General features: G+C 40.3%; 1 protein-coding gene across 3 annotated transcripts in view; it reads left to right on the top strand.

Moving 5' to 3' along the window:
• The window catches only part of Cfap61 (cilia and flagella associated protein 61), a 236,683-nt gene that overhangs the window by 155,779 nt on the left and 52,935 nt on the right, over positions 1-27,969 (top strand). For all 3 annotated transcript variants that reach the window (XM_070006664.1, XM_070006665.1, XM_070006666.1), the window contains exons 21-24: positions 289-463; positions 15,463-15,755; positions 22,299-22,626; positions 24,737-24,828. In XM_070006664.1, the coding sequence (XP_069862765.1) occupies positions 289-463; positions 15,463-15,755; positions 22,299-22,626; positions 24,737-24,828 (888 nt within the window). The remainder of the gene's footprint in view (positions 1-288; positions 464-15,462; positions 15,756-22,298; positions 22,627-24,736; positions 24,829-27,969) is intronic.

Below are 27,969 nucleotides of genomic sequence, written 5' to 3'. Positions count from 1 at the left end.
CCATGTTTTGAGGAAGCCCAAGCCACACAACAAGCCCACATGTGGGCATTCCAGGCCACCATCAGTATCAACGGCTAGACAGACAATGACATCTTGTCTCTAAATGGTCATCCTTCCTATTTGCTTCCTTGATGTTTTCTCCTTTCAGTTGAAGCCTAATTAATTATATGCAGGAACAAACTAATACTTACCTGTATTGAACATTACTATGTATACTTCATTTTCTCTTAACTATGTCAGAGCTTCATCTTTCACCACTGCAATAAGAATTTCTCTAACTTATCTCAGGTCCCATGTCCTACGGGGGTGGATCTTAGCGAACACCCCACTAACAGAGAGGTTGCTGAGCTCAGTAAGCAGCGGTACACTGGGAAAGTTCCTCCCAATCTTTTCATTCTCAATGATGAGGAAGATTGCCTCAATGCCCTGACTTGGATGAGGAATAATTCCATCATCACAGAAGGTAAGGATATTGGTAACCGTGCATCTTTTCAGAATAGTGTTTTATTTTTATAATGAGTCTCATTCTTCATCTAGTTCCAGTATATAATTAGTGCCTAATTAATTCTAACCAAATCATTCATCTGTCATGCTTTGTTTTCCAGATTAATTTACAACTTGTTGTCATTTTTGGATACCCAGCATGTTTGCTGAGGGAAAGAAAAGGCTTGAGATAGTTTAATTATCTATAATTATTTTATTACACAAAATGAATATCCAAAGAGCAAAGCATGGCTAAAATCATTAACTAATTAAAGAATAATTTAATAAGCAAACATGTTTAGCAATTATATGGAAAATATGTGTCCTTTTGTGAAGCTCAAAAGACTGAGGAAGAAAAAGAAAGGCCTGCATTGGAAGGGCTCTTTCTTCTTTTTCTAGCCCATTGTTCTCTTTCTTCCTGTTGCCTGTACAATCCTTCCCACAAATTCATATATTTAAGTTGCAGACCACTTTTGAATCAAAATTGTACAAATGCTTCCTTTACTCAAAAACATTTGCTCAAGAATGGACTTCTACACTGCCTGTATTTCATTGAAATTACAATCAGCATAGGGCCTGGATACCTATGTGTCTGTTCTTTTAAACCTGAAAGTCAAGCATTGGTGGCGATACTTTGTGTCCAGCCACTTTATATTATATAAAGCCAGAGAGCGTTGGTGACCTAGGTAAGTACCAGAACTGTAAGAGCTGAGATTAGGGTCCTGATCTCCAGTAGGGGGCCAGGGATGTAAAGAATAGTACATGCCCAGAAAGTGGAACATCACTGTAAAAATAAATATATTTATCTAAATATAGATAATTCCATTTATTAAGATAATTAGTACATTAATACAATAAAATAAATACACTAACTCACATAATATATCAGTACAACTATTATAATAAAAAAATATAGTTTTGAGCCAGAGGCCTAGCTCAAATGGTAAAGTACCTACCTAGCAAGCATGAAGCTTGGGGCTTGAACCCCAGTACTGGAAGCCAGGTGCCAGTGGCTCTTGTCTGTAATACTAGCCTTCTCAGAAGGCAAAGGCCTGAGGATCCCAGTTCAAAGCCAGCCCAGGAAGGAGAAGTCCGTGCGACTCTTATCTTCAGTTAACCACCAAAAAGCCAGAAGTGAATCTGTGGCTCAAGTGGTAGAGAGCTAGCCTTGCGCACAGAGGGCTCAGACACAGAGCCCTGGCCCTGATTTCAAGCCCCAAGACTGGCAAAAAGTTAAAAAATACGTTACTAATATACTTACTAATTTTCACTTACTAAATTACTGATTTAAAACTTAGGAGTGTATACCAAATCATATTTGATCCATAACTAGATCCCATTTGCTAAGACTTTATGGGCTATTTGCCACTGAATTTATGAAAGAGACTGGTATGGAGTTTCCTCCTTTATGCTCTCTGTTAGGATTTTGCATTCAGGAATGAACTAATCTTCCAAAGCACTTTTGGAAGCTTTCTGTATTTGAGGTGGACTGAAATAAAAAGTAATTTAAAGATTGGGCAGGAATATAAAGCCAAGTGGATCTGGTACCTTTGTGTAAAGTTACACCAGCAACCCAAATGTAAAAATTGCCATAAAGTATTTTCATATTTGCATTAGAACTTGGTAATACTTTCAGCTCTGCCATTACATATATTTAAACCTGCTTTCACATTTTATCCATTCTTTAATAACTGAGCATAGAGCTCTCTGTACAGTTCTCTCTCTCCCTTGGGACATTCAGTGTCCCTTGGGAGACAAGGGCCATGTTTTGAGGAAGCCCAAGCCATGCAGCAAGCCCACATATGGGCATTCCAGGCCACCATCAGCACCAACTGCTAGGCAGACAAGGCCATCTTGTTAGTTGTGAACACATACTCAGCGTGTTTTCTGGGGGAAAGAAACAGACCTATGCAGACTTCAGGATGACTTTTATGCAGGGGAGTGTCTAATCTAGAAGCCCAGCAAAACTTTTATTCTAAAATGTCAGATCAGAAATAGTCAGACTTTGGAAACCTCATGGTATCCGCCGTTGCAACAAGAAAGCAGCCACAAAAATACATAAATGCATGGGGATGGCTGTGTGTCAATCAAACGTTATGAAATTCACAAAAACAAGTGGCAAGCCATGTTTGCAGATTCCTGCTTTTATCCATAGAACGTGTGGCAAGTCATTACACTGCAGCAAGCCCACACTGAAGTGTAACTTCAACAACTTGAAAACACAAAGCATTCCATGCGTCTTAGAATCATGCCCAATCCCAAGAGCCTTCACTGCTTTAATCTTGAACTTGGAATGAATTTGGGAACCAGAACTAAAAGGTCTTTTGTTTGTTATTTGTTTAAGATAGTGTCTTGCAATGGAACCCAAGCTGACCTCAGACTTACTGTGTAGTTCAGGCTGGCCTCAAACTCACAAACCTCCTAACTCGAACTCCTGAGTGCTGGGATTACAAATGTGTGCTGACCTAAAGAGCATCTTGACCAAGAAAAAAAGTCTTTAAAAGTGAACAGTGCAATCTCTTATGATTGAATGTTGATGGCAGAGGATTTAGAAATGGATGAACAGGAATCTCAAGTATCTTTTCCTTTTCCCTTCTGGTTCTCAGAAGGGGAAGAATGTCAGTGCATTCTATGGACTTGACGGGTGGTAAGTGACCGTGATTCTCCAGTACCCACTTGAAGGGAAAGGCTTTTAAGAGATTTTTAAAAGTCTCCCAACAGCCACCCTGTAAAGCCACTCTGAGTGCCTACTTTTGTCTACTCTTCAGCTAGGATAAGAAATATGTGGAAATTAGTTTTATCTTAAATATAGAGAATGTTCCCCATGTCTGATGCTTAATGACCCTTTGGGGCATCTCCTAGGTAGGTGTCCTTAACACTCAGGTGCTGAGACCACCAGACTCAGAGTCTGAAAAAGGCTGAACCAGCCAGCTTAGTTAAATTCTGTATAGCGGTCTTTCCAAATGACTTCTCATGTGAGAAAAGTTAGGAAGAAAAGTATTACCTCCTGCCTTCAGGAAACTCTCTTTGTAGCTTTGCCATAATCCAAGTCATATTCAAACATGACTTTAATTAGTCCCATACAGCTCTTACCCTTGCAATTGTTTTCCTGTCCTTTCCTCCAGCCCCCTGGTCCTCTCTTCTTTACCCAGCCCCACCCCCCTCCCCCATTGCAGTACCACTGGGTCACAAGTCAAAATCCTAGAGCAGAGCAAGCTTTTTAGGGTAGTCACTCCATTGACTGCAGAAAAGCCTCCACAGATGACAGTCTGTGAGGCTTCTAGGAAATACAGGACAGAGCGGACCCAGCAAATAGGTAATCTCCAGATCTCTTAAACATACACCCTGGGCCCTCCAGGAAGGTGGCAGTATTTTTATCAGGGAGGGGAGATCCACATAGAAATATGTATTTGTGCCAACCTGAGTCACCTTGATGACTTCTACTTCCTAAATGAGACTTTGGCTGTGCAACTTAAGAGTCTCATCACTGGCAATTCAAATCCCTTCTAACACTGTAGGGGACCCAGTGGTCTTCCCAGAGCTATACTTTGAAAGGAATATAATTGATTTGCTTCTGAGACATCTAGAAAGCTATTCTTTACTGGAGCTTCCAGCTACTTCTTTGAACACTGGAGCTCTAATTTATCTAATTGTATCTTGCACCATGCCTGGTATGCAATAGATGCTAAATAAATGTTTTAGTGAATATATGTGAAGGCAGCCCACAATGATTCTTTTTTTTTTTTTTTTTTTTTAGTCTTTTCTTTTTTGGTACTGGGGGATCAAACCCAGGATGTTGCACTTGCTGGGCAAGCACTTTGCCACTGAGCTACATCCCAGCCCACGCAATGACTCTTTTCCTCTTCCTCCCCTCATCTCATGGGGAGTCTCATCCAAACATTTTATACTTGACGTCCAATCACAATGAAGACAGGAGAACCCTTGGCTGAGATGGAAGACATTATTTTAAAAATTCCTCAAGCAAGTAGTAAAATACATTGTCTGTGCATCATCACGAATACACATTTGTCAAAGCAGTCTAGTTCAAGCTCTGGAATTGATAGTCTAGGTCCAAATTTTGGATCATTTCCTTGGATGATTTCCTTGAATAGGTTGTTAGGGAAATACAGTGAGAGAAATAAGACATCACTTGCCATAGTCAGGAGGGTATTTCAGCTAGGGGGAGAGTTCATTAAATACAAACAGTATTGTAAATAATATAAACTGAATTTTGTAAGATGACACCCTTCACCACAGTTTCACTTTCCACGGCTTCAGTTACTTCTAGACAGCTAAAAATATTAAGTGGAAATACTTAAATAGTCTGGAACTGTTAGATGGAAATTCTTAGACGCCCCTATTCTGAATAGCATGATGAAATCTTATGCCTCCTTGCCAAGGGACACAAGTCTTTGTCCAGTGTATCCATGTTATGTATGCTACTTGCTTGTTAGTCACTCTGTAGCCTTCTCTGTTCTCAGAATAACTGTTGTAGTATTGCAGTACTTGTGTTCAAGTAACCTTTTCTTGGTCGGTCATGAGGCTTGAACTCAAGGCCTGGTACTGTCCCCAAAGTTTTTCATTCAAAGCTAGCACTCTACCACATTGAGTCACAGCACCACTTTTGGTTTTTAGGTGGTTAATTGGAGGTAAGGGTCTCACAGTCTTTCCTGCCCAGGCTGGCTTCAAACAGCGATCCTCAGATCTCAGCCTTCTGAGTAAATAGGAATATAGGCATGAGCCACTGACACCCGGCCAACTAACGTTACTTTAATTAATAATGTCCCCCAAAATACAAGAGCAGTGATGTTCATAAATCACTTTCACCAAAGAAAAGCACAAAGTGTTTTCCTATAGTCAAAAGGCAGAAGTTTATCGTACATGTGCTTAGTACAGTACTGTGTGGTTGCAGGCATCTGCTGAAATCCTGGGAATATATCCTTTGTGGGTGGGAGGCAGAGACAGCTGTACAATTACCGCTGCAAGTGATAGAATTACAGCCTACACACCCAGAGTGTCCTTGTCAGCCCCTGCCTCATGGTGGTAAAGAAGACCTACCGATCTTTACACAAAAGTTGGAAATCCTTGTACGTTAGGTGTCAGTTGGTTGCATGGAGGCTCTGAGGCCTCCATGATATTCCTGAAGGCTGTGATGCTGGAGAAGGCTTCCCAGAGGAAGAAGGATTGGCGCTCGTCTGTGAGAAGGGCAGGGTAAGCAAACACAGAGGTTGGGAGAGCTTGAGTTGTTTCTGAAAGACAACCATACTGTAAAGGGCAGCGGTGGGGGATGAAGGACCAGGTAGGAGATGGACACTGGAGGCCCTCAGGCATCCATCCAAGGCCTTATTTTTAGGAAATGAGGACCCAGCGAGGGGAGCTGGCCAGCAGGCTGTGGAGGAGTGACACTGGGCACAGAACACACTTTAGGAAGGTGGCTTTTCTTTTTTTTTATGTTTTTTTTTAATTGTGAAAAATACTGTACAGAGGGGCTACAGTTACATGAGTACATTTCTTATCAAGCATTGTTGCCTCCTCCTTTGTTTTCCCCCTACAATCCTTAGCCTCCCAACTCCACGACTACACTCCCCACCCTCCCTGCCCCGCCCCCCACCAAAAGTTGTAAAGTTCGTGTTTCGACATAGCATCTTGTACATCTCATTGTTGCAATGGGTCCACCTGTATCCCTATTAAACATTTTGTTTTTTCCCTTCCCCTCCCCAAATTATACCAACCTCAAAAACAGTGAAAACAGGGGTTCTACCGTGGGGGAGGGACATACAAAGCAACAAGAAAATCACATGGTACCTTATAAATATGTTAGAAACAATAGCAATGAAGAGAAAACCACTTGTGTCCTATCTTGGGGTTTATTTCGCTTAACATCTTATCTGACCTTTTCTGCTTGTCCCAGACATTTACTAGTTATTGAAAATAAGGGAAACCATGGGACCTATGTTTCTTTGGGCCTGGCTTACTTCACTTAATATAATTTTTTCCAAGTCTTTCCATTTCCTAACAAATGGGGCAATGTCATTCTTTCTGATGGAGGCATAGAATTCCATTATATAATATACCACATTTTCTTGATCTATTCATCTATGGAGGGGCATCTGGGCTGGTTCCATATCTTAGCTATGGTAAATAATGCTGCAGTAAACATAGTTGTGCTGGTAGCTTTAGTACGGTCTTGTTTGTGATCATTTGGGTAAATGCCCAAAAGTGGGATTGCTGGGTCATAGGGGAGCTCTATGTGGAGTCTTTTGATGAACCTCCATACTGCTTTCCAGAGTGGCTGAACAAGTTGGAAGGTGGCCTTTCTACCTGTGGACCCTTGTCAGCACAGAAAGGGAGCTGTAAGAGTGGGTTACAGGAGTCTCAATAGTCAGTTGGAGATGGGGAAGTTGTGGGTGCCCAAAATGGTCAGCTTTGCTCCATTCAGTGGTCCTGATAATACAGACACTTCTAACTTATTAATGAGTCAGTTATGGATGGTGATACTTGAAGAGTGTTGTGCTATGGCATGTTTTTTGAAAGACAGATGGATCTATCTCTGTGTTGGGACATTCTAGTCCTTCTCTTCTCTTTCTTTCTTTATCTCCCTGAGAATCCCAGAGAAGTGTAGAAATTCCTCATAACACTTTACTCTCATCACTGATTTCCCCCATTCCAAATTAGTTTATGCTAGGAGTGGAGAGAGATAGTCAGAGACAGCACCTTTCTCACAAAAATGGAAGAAAAAGCTTTGACTCATTGACTGTGTTTGGGATGCCAGGAAACACACTGAGAAATACCAGGCTGGACCTTCCCAAAGCACAGGACATAATAAAGGGCTTGATCCCTGATGGAGAGAGATTCTTGTAGGATAATGGATGCTGGGTGGCAGTTGCTTTGCATGCTCCCAGGAAGAAGTTAACTCTTTGAATTATCTGTCCACAACACATAAGTACACAGATACCACCCAGAGAATGTGTCCTCCTCACAATCTCTGTTTTATCAACTATGATCTTCTGCTCTCAAAAGAAGCCAGTTGTTCTGTAATGGAATTAACCCAGGCTGAAGTGCTATGTCCTTTTCTGGGCTCTCCAATTGGATGGGTTTATGGATGTAAATTACTGTAAATGACTAGAACTGTTCCTGGGTAGTGGAGAAAAGCTCCCATCACCAGCAGCTTAAATGCTGCTGTCAACTTCAAACAAAACCTGGAGTGTTCAGCTGGGAGTTCGGATAGAACCCAGCAACCTGATACATTAGAGCAGCTTATGGTGTTAATTGAACCTAATTGAAATTCATCTGTTATTACCTCTATACTCTCCATGAAAATAAAAAGTAGGGCAAAAATAAAGTAAAAAGAGTGAAACTGTCCTAATGGCTCCAAATGGATCAATTATTTTCATCTTTAGCTAAATACAGTTTACTGCCTTATTAAAAGCATGTTTGTAGGCAAAGTCTAACATTAAAATTCCAGTGCATGAATCACCAACAAAGCCTTTGTTCTCTCTCAGATATTGTTCTCTTTTTTATTTGAAAGAGCAAGAAACAGGGGCAGGTCATGCTCAGGTCAGAAAAATCTTGTGCTTTGACTTAGAAAGAGTAGAATGACCATTGTGGGTATGAAATGCTTTTAGGAGTGTTTACTTCATAGTTTATTAATGTCCTGTGATTATTTTTAAGTTCTTTCATTATCTAGTAATTTTTTTAATTTATCCATAGAAAAATATCAGTTGGAGTTCATGTTTAGGGATGTGCAGCCTCTGCAAACGCAGTGCAGAGGTGTCCGTGCGGGATCTGAAACCCAGTTCACTGGTCCAAACGCTGCCGACCACTTCCTGGGTGACTTTGAGCTCATTACTTAACACCTCTGTTCTCAATATTCTGTACAATAGTTCAGTCTATTTTACAGGTCTTCCTGAGAATGAATGAGACATATATGGCCATTAAAATGGCCATTAAAATTAAATGGTTGTTCAAATATAACAGAATAGGAGCCAAACATTATAGTATCTGCCTGTAATCCTAGAACATGGGAGGCTGAAGCAAAAAGATTACCAACTCACATCCAGAACAAAATTTACAGGGAAAAAAAATACAGTGCGTTGGCAAATGTACATAAAACCAGTTAAAGTGCACAGATGATCATATAATACTTAATTCTCCTTTTCTCTGGCTTAAAAAACAGGAACTCTGAAGGAAAGTTCATGTTAGTATCTGTATACATAAATTTGTGCATTTATTTCTTATTTTCTGGAATTCTAATTTCATGGCCAGACCACCAGGACACCCATTCCTACTTTCTAGTCATGCTTAACACTGTATTTTATTTCTTAAGCTTAATTGAGATATCAACTTAGTTTTTTCATTTTTATCAAATCATTCTTTCTTTAAATATTAGTGACTTTTCTGCCCTCTGATACTGTTACCATCTTCAGAAACAAAGAGTGGTGATATAGATTTCCATCCCCCCACCCCCTGATTTTCATAAATGGCAGAACTTTAAACATGGTGCATTGGCATAGCTGAAAGTCTGTACACTGTGATGGCTGAATGTGACTGGTCATTTCAAAGTTGCTAGTGTGTTACTGTCATCCTTCAAAGAGTGTCAAAATCAAGAAGCTTGTAATCTAGCTACTCAGGAGGCTAAGATCTGAAGATTGAGGTTCAAAGCCAACTCAGACAGGAAAATTCTTGAGATTCTTTTATAAATACATTTTTATTGTAAAAATACTGTACAGAGGAGTTACAGTTACATGAGCAAGGTAATGAGTACATTTCCTATCAAGCATTGTTACCTCCTCCTTTGTTTTTCCCCTACCATCCCTTCCCTCCCACCTCCCCAACTATACTATCTCCAGTTAACCATCAAAAAAGCTGGAGGTTTGGAGTAGATGGGGACAAACAAGTCGTTTAAGGATTCAGGTGGACCTGTTGCAACAATGAGAAGTACAAAATGTCATGTCAAAACCAGCTTTACAATGCCGGTGTGGGGGGGGGGAGGGGGGTATAATTGGGTGGGGGGAGGGGGGCAAAATTGGGTGGGGGGAGGGGGGAGGCGGGGAAGGGAAGTGAAGGGTAAACAAAGGAGGAGGCTGCAATGCTTGGTAAGAAATGTATCCATTATCCTGCCCATGTAATTGTAGCCCCTTTGTACAGTATGTTCTCAAATAAAATAAAATACAATTTAAAAAAAAAAAAAAAAAGCTGGAGGTGGAGATGTGGCTCAAGTGGTAGACCGTCAGGTTTGTGTGAAAACACTAAGGGACAAGCCCTTAGTCCCAACCCCAATACCAGCACATGCATGCAAGCACATGTGCATGTGCATGTCACACACACACACACACACACACACAGACTCAAGATCACCTCCATGAATACTTCCCATGAAAACTGCTCCGGTTGTATTTCATTATACTTCATTGCAAATTCAGTCAGAGTTTTAATCATCCATTATCATTTGACATTAGAACATTAGAGCAGCCCACTCTGTTTCTGTCACTTGTTGGATCAAGTAAAAAAGCTAGTTGTTTCTTATCTGTTCAATAAGCAGAGCTGGAAAGAAGACAGTGACAAGATCCTTAGCACAGAACTGACCCCAGGGGGAACCCTGAGTTCCACATTCTAGTTTCCTCACATAGGAATACAGGAGGCAAAACTGCCTGTGTGTACCCTGTGAAGAAAGTCTTGGCAAAGGGCTGTCAGCTACCACCTCGAGGACTCTGCAAGCTACCTCCTTGATAGAAATGTGTTACTTAAATTCATCTCTAACTGAACAGCTTATTAAAAAGCTCGCTGCCTTGTCACCCCATCCCTGCACAGAGCCAGGGTACCCGCAGAGCCCCCAGCACCACACCCTGGCTGGCACACAGCCAAGGCACTGTCGCATTGCCCCTTCTCTGACTTTCAAATTCTTCCTTTTAATTCTTACCTGGTCATTGAAGAAAATCTGTTTCTCGAAGGTTTTTCCTGTACATTCTCTCCCCGCTCTATCTCTCTCTATATATTATCTGCCCTCTCATTTCCTTTCTGTTATGATAACAACCAAAAGTTGGCCTAACCATGGTGACAGGATAAGTTACTTAGCTGAATATTAAATGTAAGAAAGTGCTGTGATCTGAAATCAAATGGACATCTGAAACAAAATCAGTGCCACAATCCTCCCCAACCTCTAAAAGTCTCCCAGAAATGTTCATCTGTACCTTCACCTACCTGTCTTTCTATCCATTTGGCATCTACCTTTCCTTAAATATTACATTGAAGATGCGATTTTTTTGTTTCCCTGAGATTAAATGTCACCATTCTGGGAGAAGTGTCATTTTATACTTAAATTTTGATGTTAGTACACACAGCTTTGGTTACATTTGGGATTATGTAGGTTTTTCTTTTGAGCAACAGCTCTACTGTGGTTAAGGAGAACATGTTTCCAGTTTACAACCCATCTGGTGATAGGCTATTTCCTGTAGTGCCAGCTTCATAGCAAATGCCAGGCTGAGATGTGTATGAGAAACTCTGGCCACAGTGAGGCCATTTTGTGCCAAGTCTTCAGAGGACACCAAAGTATGGTCCAGCTAGCAAAAGGACAGTCTTAGGTTCAGCAAGCTAGTGACCTTCCAATATTCCCCCATGTACCCAATCTGCAAACATTCTGTTACCTCCAGAATAGGTCAGGGAAATGCGCAGGGCTCAGGACCAGCACAGTGGAGAGGCTTCTCACTACAAAGTCAAGGCATCAATAGGCCATGGTGAGTGCTGAGCAAGTGTCTCAGTCCTGAGGCAGGATAATATATAAAGAAAAGTCTATTTTGACTCACAGTTCTGGAGTCTGGGAAACCCAAGAATAGTTGGCTGTATCTGGTAAGGACTTTATGCTGCTTTTATCATGGCAGAAAGTAGAAAGATAAGAGGATGAGTGTAGAAGACAACAAAGTGCTGGATGCCTAACATGGCCACTCATTCCCATGAGAAAGGCATTAACTCAGGAAAACTTCACACCCATGACCCAGGAGCACCTCCCACTAAGCCACACCTCCCAACACCTCCTAAACACGAGTTGGAGGAGACAAGCCCTACTCCAATCTTGCCAAAGGCAAGGCTGAACTGTCTGCCACAGTCCAGGCATTGCTGCTGGCAGGATGAAGTGAGAAAGGAGTTTCAGAAAGCACAATCCATGCTTGGATAATTACTAACAGATATAATAATCATATTTTTATGACTAGATGGATTTTCCAAAAATGAATAATCAGAGTCATTGCTAATTTTTTTCTGGGAAGCTTATTCTACAAATTTTGCTATGCTCATATTTTTGCTGTCAGAATATGCAATTTTTATTTATGGGGACCAGATGTGGAGATGTAGGCTCCCAATACCAGCTGTCTCTGAAGCAACAGAGTAAAAGTGAGACCGATTCAGGAAGATAATGGAAGGAATAATCCCCCACAGAGAAGACATTTAAAAGACAAGCAAGCTGGGCATTGGTGACTCCCACTTGTAATTCTAGCTACTTGGGAGGCTGAGGTCAGGAGGATCTCAGTTCCAGGTCAACTTGGAGCAAAAAGAAGCTGTTCATTGGCAGGGAATATGGCTTCGTGGTAGAGTGCGTGCCTAACAAGCATGAGGCCATGGGTTCAATTCCTTGGTACCACAAAAATAAAAAAATAGTTAAAAAATGATTTTTTAAAAAGCTGTCTATGGTGACTTGCCCCTGTCATCCCAGCCATGACAGAAAGTGTAAAACAGGTGGATCTCAATGCAGGCATGGACCAGGCAAAAAGTGAGGCCCTATCTCAAATTAACACTACTTGAAAGAGCTGGTAGTATAGCTCAGTGGTAGAGATCCTGCCTAGCAAGTACAAAGTCCTGAATTCAAACCCATGTACAGATAAATAAATGGCAAGCAACTGAACAGCAATGGGGACTAGACTCCATTAACTCAGGCTGCTGTCATGACTTATTTGTGGAGGGATGTGGTGTGACCTGTGACATGTTCTGATTTATTTAGAATGGTTCTAGTCAATTTCATGAGTACCAAGAACTATATAAATGATAAAGCATGTTTAAATGACAAGATTTAAATGAAACTACATAAATAGTTATTTAATACATGACCAACGGCTTGAACTACTCTTTGGCAAATATTCACACACGCGCGCGCGCGCGCGCACACACACACACACACACACACACACACACACACACACACACACACACACACACGGGCAGTGTACCTTTCCTGCCTTGGTGGTGGGTGTGGCTGTGTCCATAGAATACTAGTAGATGTGGAATAAGCAGAGATTTGAAATCTGCCTAAGCAATTGAGCTTACTCTTCCATGTGCCTGCATTTTGCCATAAATAGAATATGCTGCAGGTAGTTGTCAGTCCAAAGAACACAGAGAACACATTAGTGTAGACCCTAACCCAACTACCATGAGGAGTTAGGCCAGCTAACATCAGTCAGCCACAGATGTTACTCAGCCCACATCAGTGTTGAACATTGATTTCTTATGAAGTATTATTGTGGCAAATAGATTATTGATATGATAACCAAAGATGGAAGGTTTCCTTAGAGAATTCTGTTTCAAACTAAATGGCTATTGTGGTTTGGATCTTAAATGTTCCCCCAACAAACGACCCATATACTAAGGGCTTGATACACACCAGTGGCGTGGTAGAACCCTTAGGAGGGTTAGCTCATTGGGGGTGTGACCTTGAAGGGATATGGTTACTCCTAGCCCTTCCCGTTGCTCTGCTTCCTGGCTATCATGAGCTAACCTGGCTTCTATGGTCACATGATGGCCTGGTTCTGTCAAGAGGCCTGTGACCAGACCAAGTGACCATAGACTGAAGTCTCTGAAACAAATACTTCTTCCTTATATGTTGATTTTTCTCAGGTATTTTGCCACAGCCACGGAAAGCTAACCCCCACCATAACCAAAACTGATTAGAAGTTAGACTACCATTAGTAAACCTTTAGCTTACAAGTTAGAGGTTTTACAAACTATATTACATCCAGCTACTTATAGTGTGAAGGGAGCCTTTGTTAGATAGCACAGCCCTCCGCACCCCAGCATGCTGCGCTGCTCACCTTCCTCAAGCCTGCTGGGAAAAGGCTCATCTCACAGTGTCGTTGTTAACTGCTAGCATGGAGGAGACTGGAAAAACACCAGACTCTGGGCATGTGGGGCCTGTGCACTTCAATTTGCTCAACTGAAAAGGAATACTGTTTTGGCATGCAGATTTTGAAAGGACAGAAGACCTTAAACCTTTGCCAGTTTTAGGTTCAAGCTTTGCCTCTCCTGGCAGGGTGATTCTTTGTTGTGCCAGGCAGCCAAGATTCATGTTTTGCAGCAGGTGGGAGCCTCAATAATTTAAGCAAAGTGCTGGCTCTTTCAGCCAAAAAAAATAGTATTCACAGAGGCATACTGCCTTACATCATCTGGATAGGGAACAAACAAGCCATAAAATCTGAGCCTCCGGTGAAGGCAAGCAGGAAAGATGCCACCCCTCTATGCTCAATGAACTCTTGGCATTCCATAGCAGAGAATCTGGAGGAGAACTTTGTAGCCATAGTTGCCCTCAGAGAAGCCATCCGAATGTAATCCTAGATTGCTTTTCCTAACAAACAAGACAAACCTCTTTTCTTTTCTTTTTTCTTAATATGGTGTGGGTACAGGGGCTTGAACTCAGGGTTTAGCTTTTCTGCTCAAAGTTGCACTTCTAGCTTTTTGCTGCTTAATTAGTTATAAGAATCTCATGGACTTTTATGCCCTGGGGTTGGCTTCAAAACAAGATTTTTAGATCTCAGCCTCCTGAGTAGTAAGATCGCAGGCATGAGCCACCAGCAAATGCCCATCTCTCCTATTCGTATTGAAATCAAATTTTGCATCATTCACTTAGGCAAACTGAATGAATGCACTTGTCATTCATTTTGCCTTGTAGAATTACTTTTCATACCCTTTTAGAAACCCATAAAAAGTAGAGATGCAGTGGATAAACATTCTGTGGAAACCCAGAAAGTGTTTCTTTGTGAAAAGGTAAAATGGTTAATTCAATGTCACAAACAGCACAATGTATATACTTCCTGCATCTTATGGTGTGATTGATCTTAAAACTGATGAGCTAGTATTTGTAATTCCATGATAATTTTGAAAAATGTAAATAAACAATATAGATTGTTGCTATCAAAATGCTCTTGCATAAGGGAAATCGTTTCAATATTATTTTATATTTTCTGATGAAAATAACACATCCTCAGTCCCTCTGGCTAGCTCTTGACATGTGTGTGTGTGTGTGTGTGTGTGTGTGTGTGTGTGTGTGTGTGTGTGAGAGAGAGAGAGAGAGAGAGAGAGAGAGAGAGAGAGAGAGAGAGAGAGAGAGAGAGAGTCCTAGGGCTTGAACTCGGAGCCTTGTGCTTTCACTTGACTTTTATGATACATTAAATTCTAAAACTCAGAATTTGAATCATGGTAAGAATTACCTGTTGAAAAGCAAAATTCTATAGCCTTTAGTTAAAAAAAATAGAAGAAATTTTTTTCTAGTCAACCCAAGTCAGCATTTAAATATTAAAATATCAGTAGCATCTTGTGCCTGAATATTTTTTAACCATTGTCTCTTCATCTCTTAAGAAGAACTTGTATGTATTGCAAACTTTGGTAATTTTGTTTCCTTAAGAAGTATAACAAATAGAGAACAAAAACAAGATAAAAGGTTTTATTCTAGACTGTTTCCTTCAGTATAATTTCAACTTTCAAATTATAGGAACATAAATGAATGTCCTACTTCTGCATCAGAAGTACTTGACTACTTTGTGGGATGTTTTGTGCCAATTCTTTACTAAATTATCTTGGTCGAGGTTGCTAGGTAACACCGCTGGCTTCCAGCAGCTGAAAAATGAAAAGGTTACAGGGAGCAATTCCACATTATTAGCATTTGACTAATAAGTTGGTTTTAAAAAAAACCTGTATATCTTAGCGTTTTGCCTCCTTTTCCAGGGAATGTCATTGTCTATGGGAACACACTGGATACTTACACCACTGTGGAAGCACTCTTACACATTGGCGTGAGGGGCTCCTGCATCTATCTTGTACATCCCCCACCGAAGTCAGTCACCACCTGCCTCAACAACTGCACAGTGGAAAAAGCCGTGGCGGAAGCACTCGAGGAGGCTGGAGTCATCACTCACAAGGATGCGCTGTTGGCTCAGTGGGAGACGGACCCATTCTCAGACTTCATCCACACTGTCTACTTCACCACCTACACCAAACCTTTCAGCCTTCCGTGTTCTGTAAGTGCATCTGGGGAGAGCAGTCCCCTTCCAGGGACTGGAAAGATTGAAATATTGTGAGCAGTGCTTTCATAGATACAGATTTTCTTTTGACTGTTCGGGTTACCTCTTGGTCAGTAACAAGCTACTACAAACTTAGTGGCATAAAACAATAGATTATTAATAATAATTAATAACAATTATTATTATATAACAAGTAATATGTAATAAACATATAATGATAATAATAATAATTATTATTATTACTATTATTATTTCTCCTGGTCTGGTGGTTTGACTGGTCCCAACTGGGCGTTTCTCAATGAATAGCTTTTATGTAGTTGAAGTCAGACAAAAGATAGGGCTGGAATCATCTAAAAGGCATGTTCACTAACTCGTCTGGCTATTTCTGCAGAATCAGCTTCAAGTATCATTTTCATCAAAACACTTACAAATGGTCCCTTTGTGTGACTGGTCCTCTTCAGAGCACGATGTCTTGGTTCTAAGAACAAGCAGAAGTAAAGAAAGAGAAGTGGAGGGATACACCTCTGTTTATGACCTGGGCTCATAATAATGTAGCATCACATCTGCCTCATTCTTTGCTACAGTTAAGTCTGCACATCCATCACATATTAAAGAGGGAGGGAATCAGACCTCCCTGACATATGGGACCACCCCAAAGAGGGATAAAATGATCAGGTTCTGCAAAGGGGCCCCTCCGTATTATTAATTTTCCATAAGTACCAACTGCTGGCCAAAGAAGGATGAGAAATTATAGAGTGACGGAGGTCAGGATATGTTGTCTGCAGAGGTCATTCCTTGTGATGCAAAGCAGGACAAGGGACAGTGAGAGGAGCTATCTGACAGCAGACATCAACATCTAGCCCAGGCTGCTATGGCAAGAAAAGGTGTACCTAGAAGTTGTATTCCTTGTAAATAAATGAACTTGAATGTATTTGCAAGATGCTTTTGCCACAATTCTGATTTTAATCTAAGTAGGGAAAACAGGTAAAAAGGGAGTCCTAGAGAACCTGTGTTCAGTGGTGATTTGGGAAGGTTTCCTTAGGCCTCTACTTATTTTTAAAAAATGAAGATGGGGGTGGGGGGAGGGGGTGTTCACCTCCTGAGGTTCCTGGGCTAAACTTGGCAGTCTTCCAGGATTACTATTATGGGGAGAATCTTTGGATAGATATTTTGATCCTTCCCATCTTTAGTAAATAAGTGTCATGATACACAAGCAGAAATACAACACTTTCAAAATAACATGACTTCTGTTTTTTGATAACTGTATTTCTAATACAGAACCTAAGGCCCAACTTGGTGTTATTTAAGTATTTGTGGAATGGATAAATAAATGAGTGCCGTAAAGAACAGCCTACAAGATGACCGTGGATTTCAGGCACTGTGCCCAGGACAGGGCAAGTTCTCAGTAAATGGTAGTACTCTGAAAATGCTTGACACTCCCACAAAGAGGGATGTTACCAGAACTAAGATCTGGGGTCCCGGGGTGGCAGAAATAAGATGGAACCCAGAGAAATAACAGTCAGGGTTTTGTTGGTTTATTTGTTTGCTTCTCAGACTACGTACTGGAGGTACATGAGAGATGCAACTCTGACCAAAAGCAAGGCAGGCAACAGCTCCCTACACAAAGGGGAAAAAAGGGAACTTATCTATGAAAAAATCACAACAAATCCTAATACAAGATCTGAGCGGATCTGGGTTCACATGCAGCCTGAGTTAAAAACAGTCTGCTACCAGGTACTGGTGGCTCGTGCCTGTAATCCTACCTACTCTGGAGGCTGAGATCTGAGGATCACAGTTTGAAGCCAGCCTGAGCAGAAATGTCTTTGAGAGTCTCCAATTAATTAGCCCCAAACTGGAAGTGGAGAAGTGGCTCAAACTAGTAGAGTACTAGCCTTGAGCACAAAAGACAGGGACAGTGCCCAAGCCCTGAGTTCAAATCCCATGACTAACAAAAACAGCAACAATAACAATAAAAAACACAACAGAGGGAAAGGATAGTAGGAGAAAAACAAAGGAGGGGGGTAACAATGTTGGACAAGAATTGTACTTATTACCTTCCTCAGAGAACTGTAACCCCCCTGTACAGCATCTTTACAATAAAATAAAATTAAACAAACAACAGTCCTTCTCACACAGATCCGCCAGGGTCAGCTCCTGAGAACCTCCCTGACCCTGAGAGTCAAAGCTGACCAGTGAGGATGCAGGAAAATCTATCTGATGTAGACCAATAAGGACTAGACATACTTCGCAACTTTCAGTCCTTCATTTACATGAAGGACCCTGAAAAGAAACTCAGGGTGGGGTTTCAACCTGAAGTTTATATCATGAAAAAGTTTTGGGTAACAGATTCAATTGCTTTACTAGATATTAGGCTATTTGGATTTTATACTTATATTAATTTTGTTCAAGACATTTATCCATTTATTTTAAGTTGGTCAAAATGTTAGCATTAATTTGTTCATATATCATTATTTTATTATCTACTGTACTTACATGTCTTGGGGCAGTTGTAATAACCTCATTTTTTCTGGTTTTGTTGAATTGCATTTAGTTGTTCTGTCTGTCTCTCTTCATCTCAGTCTAAATAGAGGTTTGTCAATTTTATTGATTTTTTTTTCAAAGAAACCAACTTTACTTCCAGGTAAAGTTGGCTCCTTTTCTCTATAATCAGTCACTTTTCTCTTCCATTGATTTCTGCTCTTAATAATTATTTTCTTCATGCTGCTTGCTTTGAATTTACCTTGTTTCTTCTCTTTCCTAGTTTTTAAGGTAGAGCTGTAGGGCATTGATTGATGTATTCATTTAAACTATAAGCTTTCTTTGTTTTAGCTGCCTTCTCACAAATTTTAATATATTTAATTTTTATTGTCATTTAGATAAAAATATTTCCTCCTCTCCTTTGTGGTTCTTCTTCAACCCTTAAATCATGTGTTGTTTAATTTCCAGATATTTGAGTTTTCTACATGAATTTATGTTCATTGACTTCTAACTTAATGCTATTGAGATCAGAGAATATATTCTTTATAACTATTCATACATTAAGATTTATTATGATTTATTGTATATCCAAGCAAGGATGTTTGGATGTAAAAGAGTGTGTTCTAAGCCAGGTGCTGGTGGCTCACCTATTCAGTGGACTGAAATCTGAGAATCATGTATCTGCTTTCTTTGGAATTTTTTTAAAATTTTTTTTGGCTGGTCATGGGCTCTGAACTTATGGCCTAGGTACTGTCCCTCAGCTCTTTTGATCAAGGCTAAGCCCTCTACTACTTTGAGCCACAGCACCACTTCCTTCTTTTGGAATTTTTGGAGTATCTTTGGTATTCTATTTCAAATGCCTTTTAAACTTTATTTTTTAGTGGTTGTGTCATGGATTGCAATATACTTCATCAGTCTTTACCATTCAGTAGTCTCGATATTACATATTTCACATGAAATGTAAAAGACCTATAATACAGGCCCTTCTTCCAGTATCACGTGCATTTAGTTACACTCACCATATATGTTACGTCTACACACATTGAAAAATAGCCATGGCAATGTTGTAGTGTCTGTTGTTTTAAACAGACACTCTATATACATATACATTTATACACATAAATGTACACATAATAAATATGTAAGTTATAGAGCCTTTTTTCATTTCTTGCTCTTTGTTTTCAAAATACAAATCTCCCATCAGATTACAACTTCCTATTGCACTGTGGGTAAATCTGTTAACAAATTCTCTAGTTTTCCTCTATCCGAAAATATTTTATTGTGCCTTGGCTCTTGAATGATATTCTCACTGTATATTGAATCTCAGGCTTATAGGGCATTTTTTTCCCAGTACTTTGAATATGTTTTTCATCATGCTCTGACATCACACATTTTGATTAAAAACAACCTGTAGCTATTGAAGCATTGTTCCCTTGTATTTAGTATATTTACTACTTATGTTTTCAAGATATGCTGTTTATTATTGTTTTTGGCCATTTGATGCTAGGTAGATTCCTTGTTTATTATGTTTTAACTTTTTATGTTGTGGTTCAGTTGAGCTTCTTGAATCTATAAATTTATGACTCTCACTAAATTTAATAAAAATTCTTGGCCATTTTTTCTTACCCCATTCTTCTTTCCTTTTCTTTGGGTCTTCAATTCTGTTAGTTTTTAATAATTTTCTTTGGGGCTTTAGGCTCTGTTTGCTTGAATACTTTTCTCTTTGTTCTTCAAACTGGACAACTTCTGTTGATATAACTTCAGAGTTCACTGACTTTTTCTCTTCTATTAGAACATAAAATGCCTAGAACTTACCTTCTTATAAAAACTCCCCAAACAGGCAAAATTAGCCCTATGCTAGTCATTGCTCCAAGATTTTACTGTCCTATACAATCTACCTGCTGTTAAACACTAACCAGAATCTTCAAGTAGCTGTTTTCCTATTTTGGTCAGAGTTTGTAGTTGTTATTGGTGGGAAGTTTAGTCTCAGGGGATTATGCTACCATACTAGAAACACAATTCTCTTGGAATTAATGTTTTATGCATATATCAAGGCCTTACTACTCTTGCCCTGTATCAGTGCTATGTGTGTGCTCAGCGTCTATCCAAGCTATACTCCACTTAACACTGGTTCTCAAAGAGTATGTCTTGGGCTGGGAAGGTGGCTCAGTGGTAGAGTGCTTGCCTTGCATTCATGAGGCTCTGGTTTCGATTCCTCAGCACCACATAAGCAGAAAAAGTCAGAAGTGGCATTGTGGCTCAAGTGGTAGAGCACTAGCTTTGAGCTGAAGAGGTGAGGGACAGCGCCCAGGCCCAGAGTCCAAGCCCCACGACTGACCCCCCACCCCCAAAAAAGAGTATGTCTTCCTTTTTATTGATATCCATCTCTCCAGTTAAATCATCAGTTTCATGATTTATTTCTTGAAGATATTCTTGGAACCTTACACCATGCCTGGCAAAAAAGTGCTTGTCTTCTGAATTTGAATGAATGAAGTTCATCAAATCAATTTGTGATTTCCCTTTATAATTTTCAGTCTGTTACACTATGAATCCCTATTATGAAACCCTAAGACATTAAAAAAGTGTGAATGCCTACACTACAACATTATAAGTAAATACTACTCTAAGACTAATCACCTTTAAAGCTCACAATCTATCAAGTATCTCTGTTGAATGTGCCATTTAGCAAAATTAAAAGTAGGTATAGATAGAGAAAGAAAACTGATAGGTAGAACTTTTGTGAGGATGCTAAAAGGAACTCCTGAAATTTGTCAAGGATTCAAGAGGTTGATGACACAGGGCTTATACATAATTTTAATCTAAGTCAAATAGCATTCTATATTTTTGTGTAGGTCAGAATGCATTTTTCTGTAAATGGAGAAGCAGAAGTAGGAGAATAAGCAAGTGTGTGTTGGGAGAGAAAAAGACAGAGACTCAGAAGATACAGTTCCTGTAGTTGCTGGATATGCTACTGCCTTCTATACCAGGACTAAAAGCAGTAAGACAGGAACAGACTTTGCAGCTAGGGAGGCCTATGGCTCATCCTCTCTAGAGTATCCTTCAGGGACAAGATTGCTGGGTTTAAAAAAAAATCTAGAGATGAGGCAATCTGAAGATTTAAGACTTGAGTGAGACAACCTCAAGAAGAACCCTGGAAAGACTTACATATGAGACATGAGAGAAAAGAAAATAGAAGGAAGCTAAGCTCAGGCTATTAGAAATGTAATAGATTGGAAGTAAGGGTTAGGGCCTCAGATATAAGCTTCTTACAGGGAAAGAATGTTTATTTCTGTGGCAGATATTCCACTGGTCAACATCCTTCTCTCCACTGTATGTCTAAATGGAGTGGTTACAAAAGTATGACACTAAGTGATCTTAGGTTGATTTTTGTTGGTTGTGGGGCTTGAATTCAGGGTTGGGTGCTGTCCCTGAGATTTTTTGCTCAAGGCTAGTGCTCTCCCAATTGAGCCACAGATCGGCTTGTGGTGGTTGAGTGGCTAATTGGTGATAAGAGTCTCACAGAGACTTTTCTGCCTGGGCCAGTTTTGAACCATGATGCTCAGACCTCCACCCCCTGAGTAGCTGGGATTACAGATGGGAACCACCGTCTGGCTTGTTTTATTATACCAAAAATATCCATTCTTTCTCTCTCTCTTTTTCACTTCCTCCTGCTCTTTCCATCTCTCCCTCCCTCATTCTTTCTCTCACACACACAGACACACACACCCCACAAACACATATTATGACAAACTTTTTTTTCCTTTTTTTTTTTGCCAGTCCTGGGTCCTGAACTCTGAGCCTCAGCACTGTCCCTCAGCTCTTCAGCTCAAGGCTTGTGCTCTACCACTTGAGCCACAATGCCACTTCTGACTTTTTCTGTTTATGTGGTGCTGAGGAATTGAACCCAGGGCCTCAGGCATGCAAGGCAAGCACTCTACCACTGAGCCACCTTCCTAGCTCCTCAAACTTTTGATAGATTATTTTGTGCTCCAAATATAAAATACCCCAGAATGTGAAATCACGACTAATAACTGAGTTATGATGTGATCATTCACATTGTAGATATTCTTCAGTTTCTATGAGAAGAACGTGGATTATGACACATTTAAAGCCTTCAACGATGCATGTCTCGTGTATGATGGCCGGCTAGTGATTGATACCAACTTCCACACCAATGACATAGCCATTAGAGCTGCTGGATCCCTCACCAAATTCTCTAACAGATATTATGCAAATGACTGGACTCACAGCAACTTCAGTTCCAAAGAAATTGGATTCCAGCTGGCAGCAGCTATGCTCAATCTTTTTGACCCAACTCTTGAACCTGTGACTGAGCCACCAGCTGATCTAGACCGACTCATCCCCATGTACAAAGGCGCCAAGATCCAAGGTATGTGAGCAGCCCTCCTTCCTTCCTTTGATGAAGCCACAGATTAGCAGCTCCCAGTGTTTGTCTTAGGCTTGGTTAAGAACCTTCTACCTCTCAGTGGGTTGCCATGGAGATAAAGGAGGGGTCCATCTCATTTCTGAAGTATTTATTACAAACCTGGTACTATTACTTTATGGCACTTTGCATTTAAAACATTTATTATAAAGCACCTCCAAACTGATAATACCCATTTTACAAACTAGGAAATGATCAGTAACTTGTCTAGAGCTGGTGAGGGTGATCTGCCATAACATCTTTCCCAAAATTTCCATTCTTCCCATAAGTTTGGACAACAGAAAACCCTTCCAGACAGCTCTGATCTTAGCCTGCTCTCTCAGAGAAGCTCAACCATTATGCCTCTAAAAGAATCCACTTTCACTCCCTAAGATTTGTTGATTTCTAAGGAGATGATTTCAGTATTTGTTCATGTCTTAATGTGGCGGTGAGAGACACCTTTAAGATGGTATCTTTGGGATGGGTGCAGTGGCTCACACCTGTATCTTAGCTACTCAGAAAGCAGAAATTGGAAGGCTGGTGATAGGTCTAAGACAGGCAGAGGGAAGTGGGAGAAAATAGAGAGGGGATAACACTGTTCAAAGAGAAATGTACTCATTACCTTACTGTAACTGTAACCCCTCTGTACATCACTTTTACAAAAACAAAAGCCCAGAGAAAAATAAGCTGGCTGTAACCCTCTCATGCCAACTATGTGGGAATAAATAGGAAGATCATGGTCCGGGCCAGTCCTAGACATAAATATGAGACTATATCTGAAAAATTATCAAAGCAAAACAGGCCAGGGTGTGGTTCTAGTGGAAGAGAGCCTAGTTAGCAAGCAGCCTCGTTAGGGCTGCCAAAATAAAAGAAAAAAAGAAAACATTTATAAATGTGTATGATCACTTCTAAGAAGTTCATGAACCTAAAACTGTACAGACTCCTGTACATGTCTGTAGATTCTAATTGGGTAGGTATGCATTAATCTAAAGAGAACAGCCCCACCTTCCAGCCCTTGTCTGTCACTACCTAACAAGGTCACCTCAAGGAGATCCTGTTCTGTTTCGCTCTATGGCTAACACCTGAGTAAGGGTGGAGACCTCAGGCAAGCAAGAAAGGAGTGACTTTAGATGTCTGAGCTTGACCAGGCTCAAGTTTTCCAAAGCACTAAACAAAGAAGTTTCCTTATAAAGCAGGAGTTGAAAAAAGTATTTTGGCTATATTTGGAGAAACAATATGGAATGGCAAAACTATTGCAGTCCTTAAAGGCTTTTGAAGGTCTTGATGCAATTGGCAGGTACAGGCTAGTGTGTGTGGAGCTGTGGGCTTAGGGAAGTACATCTTAGAGCACTGGTGACTGTGTGACAGAACATTGGTGATGATGCTACATTACAGTGATTTGCAAACAAAGTTCAACCACTTCAGGTTATCCCTTGCTCTTGCTGTACTGTGGTGAGAAAGTCTGGGACATGTACACATTGTAGGCATTTCTGTCCTGTAGTGAAAATATGAACTCTTTTTCCCTACCTCATTAACAATTTATCTCACTGTACTTAATGTGGGTATAATTTGGGGAGCGGAAGGGAAAAAACAAATCGTTTAAATAGGGATACAGGTGGACCCTCTGCAACAATGAGATGTACAAGATGCTATGTTGAAAAATGAACTTTACAAGTTAGGCGTGGGGTGTGGGGTAGAGGGTGGGGAATGTAGTCGTGGAGATGTGGGAAGGGATGGTAGGGGAAAAACAAAGGAGGAGGCAACAATGCTTGATAAGAAATGTACTCATTATCTTGCTCATGTAATTGTAACCCCTCTGTACAGTATTTTCACAATAAAAACCTTACTTAAAAAAAAAAAAAGGCAGGTAGCAGGGACCCAGAAAAAAACCTGAGTTGTAATCTATTCTGGAATAAGAGGGAGATCTATTGGGGCTCCAGCCCCAGAAGAAGTAGGATGGTGAGGACCAAGATGAATCTTTGTGTTTCAGAAATGAACATCTATTCTCAAGTATTCTCAAGACCTTAAAAAAAATAACAATTTATCTCACATGCACGAAACTTGTTCTTTCCTCTAGGAGGCATTCTTCCTGGATCTTACTATTATCTGCATATTGCCAAACCTGCCATTCCAACTTCTTTGGAGGTACTGATGGCACAGGCTGATTTTGTAAGTATTGTTTCTGAATTTCATTTTACTCTGTTTTATGGGAAAGTGAAGTTCTTTACTCAAAGCCTTCCACATAATATATTGGTTCTCACATCAAAATAAACCCATTGTGCTGGTCAGCACATTATTAGGAGGGACCTGATCATCTTTGGTGCTTATTCCCTTGTGTGGTCTCCCCCAGCAATGAGGTAATGATGACCTATGTAGCCCGTAGAAAATTGTGGAACTGAGCGTGTGGTTCAAAGGTAAGTTATGAGTGATGCTGTAGCTGCCAACTTTCCTGCTTAGGCATTACCTGTTGCCATGTTACTTTCCTAGACTAGGATTAGTCAGAGCATGCTAACCAGTGCCTCCTCCCCACATGTGACCTGGGTGCCCTAACCTCAGAGCAGTATTAGAGCACTCAGACTGTTCCGGACAGCTCATGATTCCAAGTGCATGTGTTCTCCTTGGCAAGTGGGCAGCTTGTATGCCTTGTATGGCCCAGCCTTGTAACCCACACAGTATCACTCCTATACCTCTTTTGGAACAGTCATATCCCATAAGGAAGGAGGAAGTGAAGAGGGAGAGAGGGAGAAAGAAAAGAAAGAAATGGGAGAAGGGAGGGAAGGAGAGGGAAGAAGAAGGAGATAGAGAGGAAGGAGGGGAGGAAGAGACCATATCTCAGTGGGGAGAGTATCAAGGTCATATTGCAAAAGAATATCAGTAATCGGGATTCACCTTTGGAAAATACAATCTGCCACTACTGAGTTTGGGCATTAGATAAACAGGTGAAGACCAGCATTCCAAAGTTGAACATTTTGGTCACTTTAGATAAATAACTTGGGGTGAACACATATAAGAGCTAGAAAACATCTCAGAATGAACCAGATTCTTCAAAGGCACTGCATGATTTCCTACATAAAGTGCCATCTATTTATGAATTACTTGCCCTCTCTGAACGAAGTCAGAGGAAGAGCCAGAGGGGGCTTTAGATAATAAGAATTATAATGAGAATGTAACTTGAATAAATTCTTGGGCTGGTGCTATAACAGTATTTGAACAGGACCCCTGACTTTAATTAACCATTTGCCAGGTGGGCCTCCTTTTTAATTAGTACAGAAGATCTAAACAGATTTTTTTCTATTTTATCATCCAAGAATAAAAATGTAGGATGGCTCCATGGCAATCTTTGGGAGTTAAAATTAATTTAAGTAAAATGGTTGCCAAAGTGGTTCAGCAGTCACCTAAATATAGCCAACTGATCAATAGTAGAACCCATTTAACAGTATTTCAATGAGAAATTGAACATATTCTTACAATAAAGATAGTAAAGATTCATATTATTAGACTTTTATGGCCCTCAGTATCTGGAATATTTAAGTAAGAAAAAAGGCTTGAGTAATTCATGAGATCTTTGAGTAATGACCTGACTAAAGGAAGAAAGGGGAACCTAAGTCTTTTACATAATAAACTAATTTACAGATTCCAGTCCACATGCTTTGTTGGCTTATGCACCATGAAATAAGTAAGTTTGTCACAACAAATTCTGCCTTGGATACTATTAAATTTAAAATTATGTTTTTGTCATGAGAGCTGAGAACTTGATTTCTCAAACAGCAAGTCTGATTAATCCTGTGTCTTCTGTTTGGCATGAATTCCTGAGTCATTTCCCAAATTTGGTCAAAATCATACAAAAACTCAGAATAATTGTATTGTTAGGGAGAAGAATAGAAAAAAATCACACCAGACAAGTTTACTCCATTAATACCTTAAATTCAAGATCCACGTCTCTCAAGGATTTACTTACATACAGGAAGACATACTCCTACCCAGTTAGAAAGTGTATAAAATAGTCATAATTACCCAGAATACCTCATGAGGTTGCAAGGCTGGGAGGTGCTTTAAATCATCATTTAGTGGAACGATTTCCAGTGATGAAAGGCAGAGAGTGTTCTGGATTCCACTGGTTTTCCTGAGCTATCAGTAACTATGAATAAGAATGACCAGCACTGCATAGATAATTTGTGTCTCAGACATCCCTCTATAGATGAGCTCTCCTTAACACTAATGCATATTATTTTGATGCATTCCAGAAATAGCAATACAAATACAGTCCCAGATCTCATTAAAGTGGACACAATTTGCCTTCCATGATTAAGATCAGCATAACCTCCTCTCTGTAGTGGTTCCTTGCTGGATTGATTCTTCAATCCCTTATAGCTATGGATCACTATACACTTAGGTTTATGCTGATACAACAAATAGGGGAAACCTGGAGATTTTATTTCAATCTAAAAAGTAAGACCAAAAACAAAAAAACAACAGATCTATAGAAACAAATCACAAGAAATAGTGCTGGGGATACCACCCTCATGGAACAGGTCTACGTGGACACTTAATGCACATGATCCCCCATTTTGTGGCATTTAGCCTTGGCTACATACATGGAACCCAAATCAGCCTTCCAAAACACACACACACACACACACACACACACACACACACACACACACACATCCGGTGAAGCTAAAAGTGGAATATTCAGTAAAATCCTTGGCAAAACCAAACTTTTTTTATTACCCACATGGTTGGAGTGCAAGCAGGGCCTCTTTCTTGTCTGGCTTCCCTTTTCTTAATTGCACACCATAAAGAAAATTAAGGGAGAGGAAGAAAGAGATGATGAGCAAGAGGAGGAATGAAGAAGGGAAGGAAGAAGAGAAAGCCAAAATCATATGGGTTTGCTTTTTTTACCCTGCAGTGAGCCTTGGCAAAACCTGGCATCTGACACTATGCCAGAGCTGTTCGGGGACTGTTCAAGACCCCTACAGCCGCACTACTACAATAAAGAATCGCACACACACACACTCCTTGAAACTCAGTCACCTACAGTTTTTCATCTTTTTCTTCAAGTCATCCCTTAATGCCACAAGGACTCTTGCTCATCAAGTTGGGAAACTAAAACTGCTGGCACCAAACTAGAAAGCTTTGTATTTCATCTGAGATATACATGTGGACATCATATTCCTCACTGCCATCTATATTTCTGTGTGTTTTCCAACTCTGAAATGGTATTGAACAATCTGGACCATGTCAGTAAAGTTGATAATGGAGGTTATTTGGTGATGTTATGTGCCCCTGTCCTGGTTGGTGGGACATGAC

The sequence above is a fragment of the Dipodomys merriami genome, unplaced genomic scaffold (assembly GCF_024711535.1).
Source record: "Dipodomys merriami isolate MVZ:Mamm:240054 unplaced genomic scaffold, mDipMer1.0.p SCAF_7, whole genome shotgun sequence".
Classification (NCBI taxonomy): domain Eukaryota; kingdom Metazoa; phylum Chordata; class Mammalia; order Rodentia; family Heteromyidae; genus Dipodomys; species Dipodomys merriami.
The sequence above is the reverse complement of the archived record's forward strand: the minus strand, read 5'-3'. Positions and strand labels throughout refer to the sequence as shown.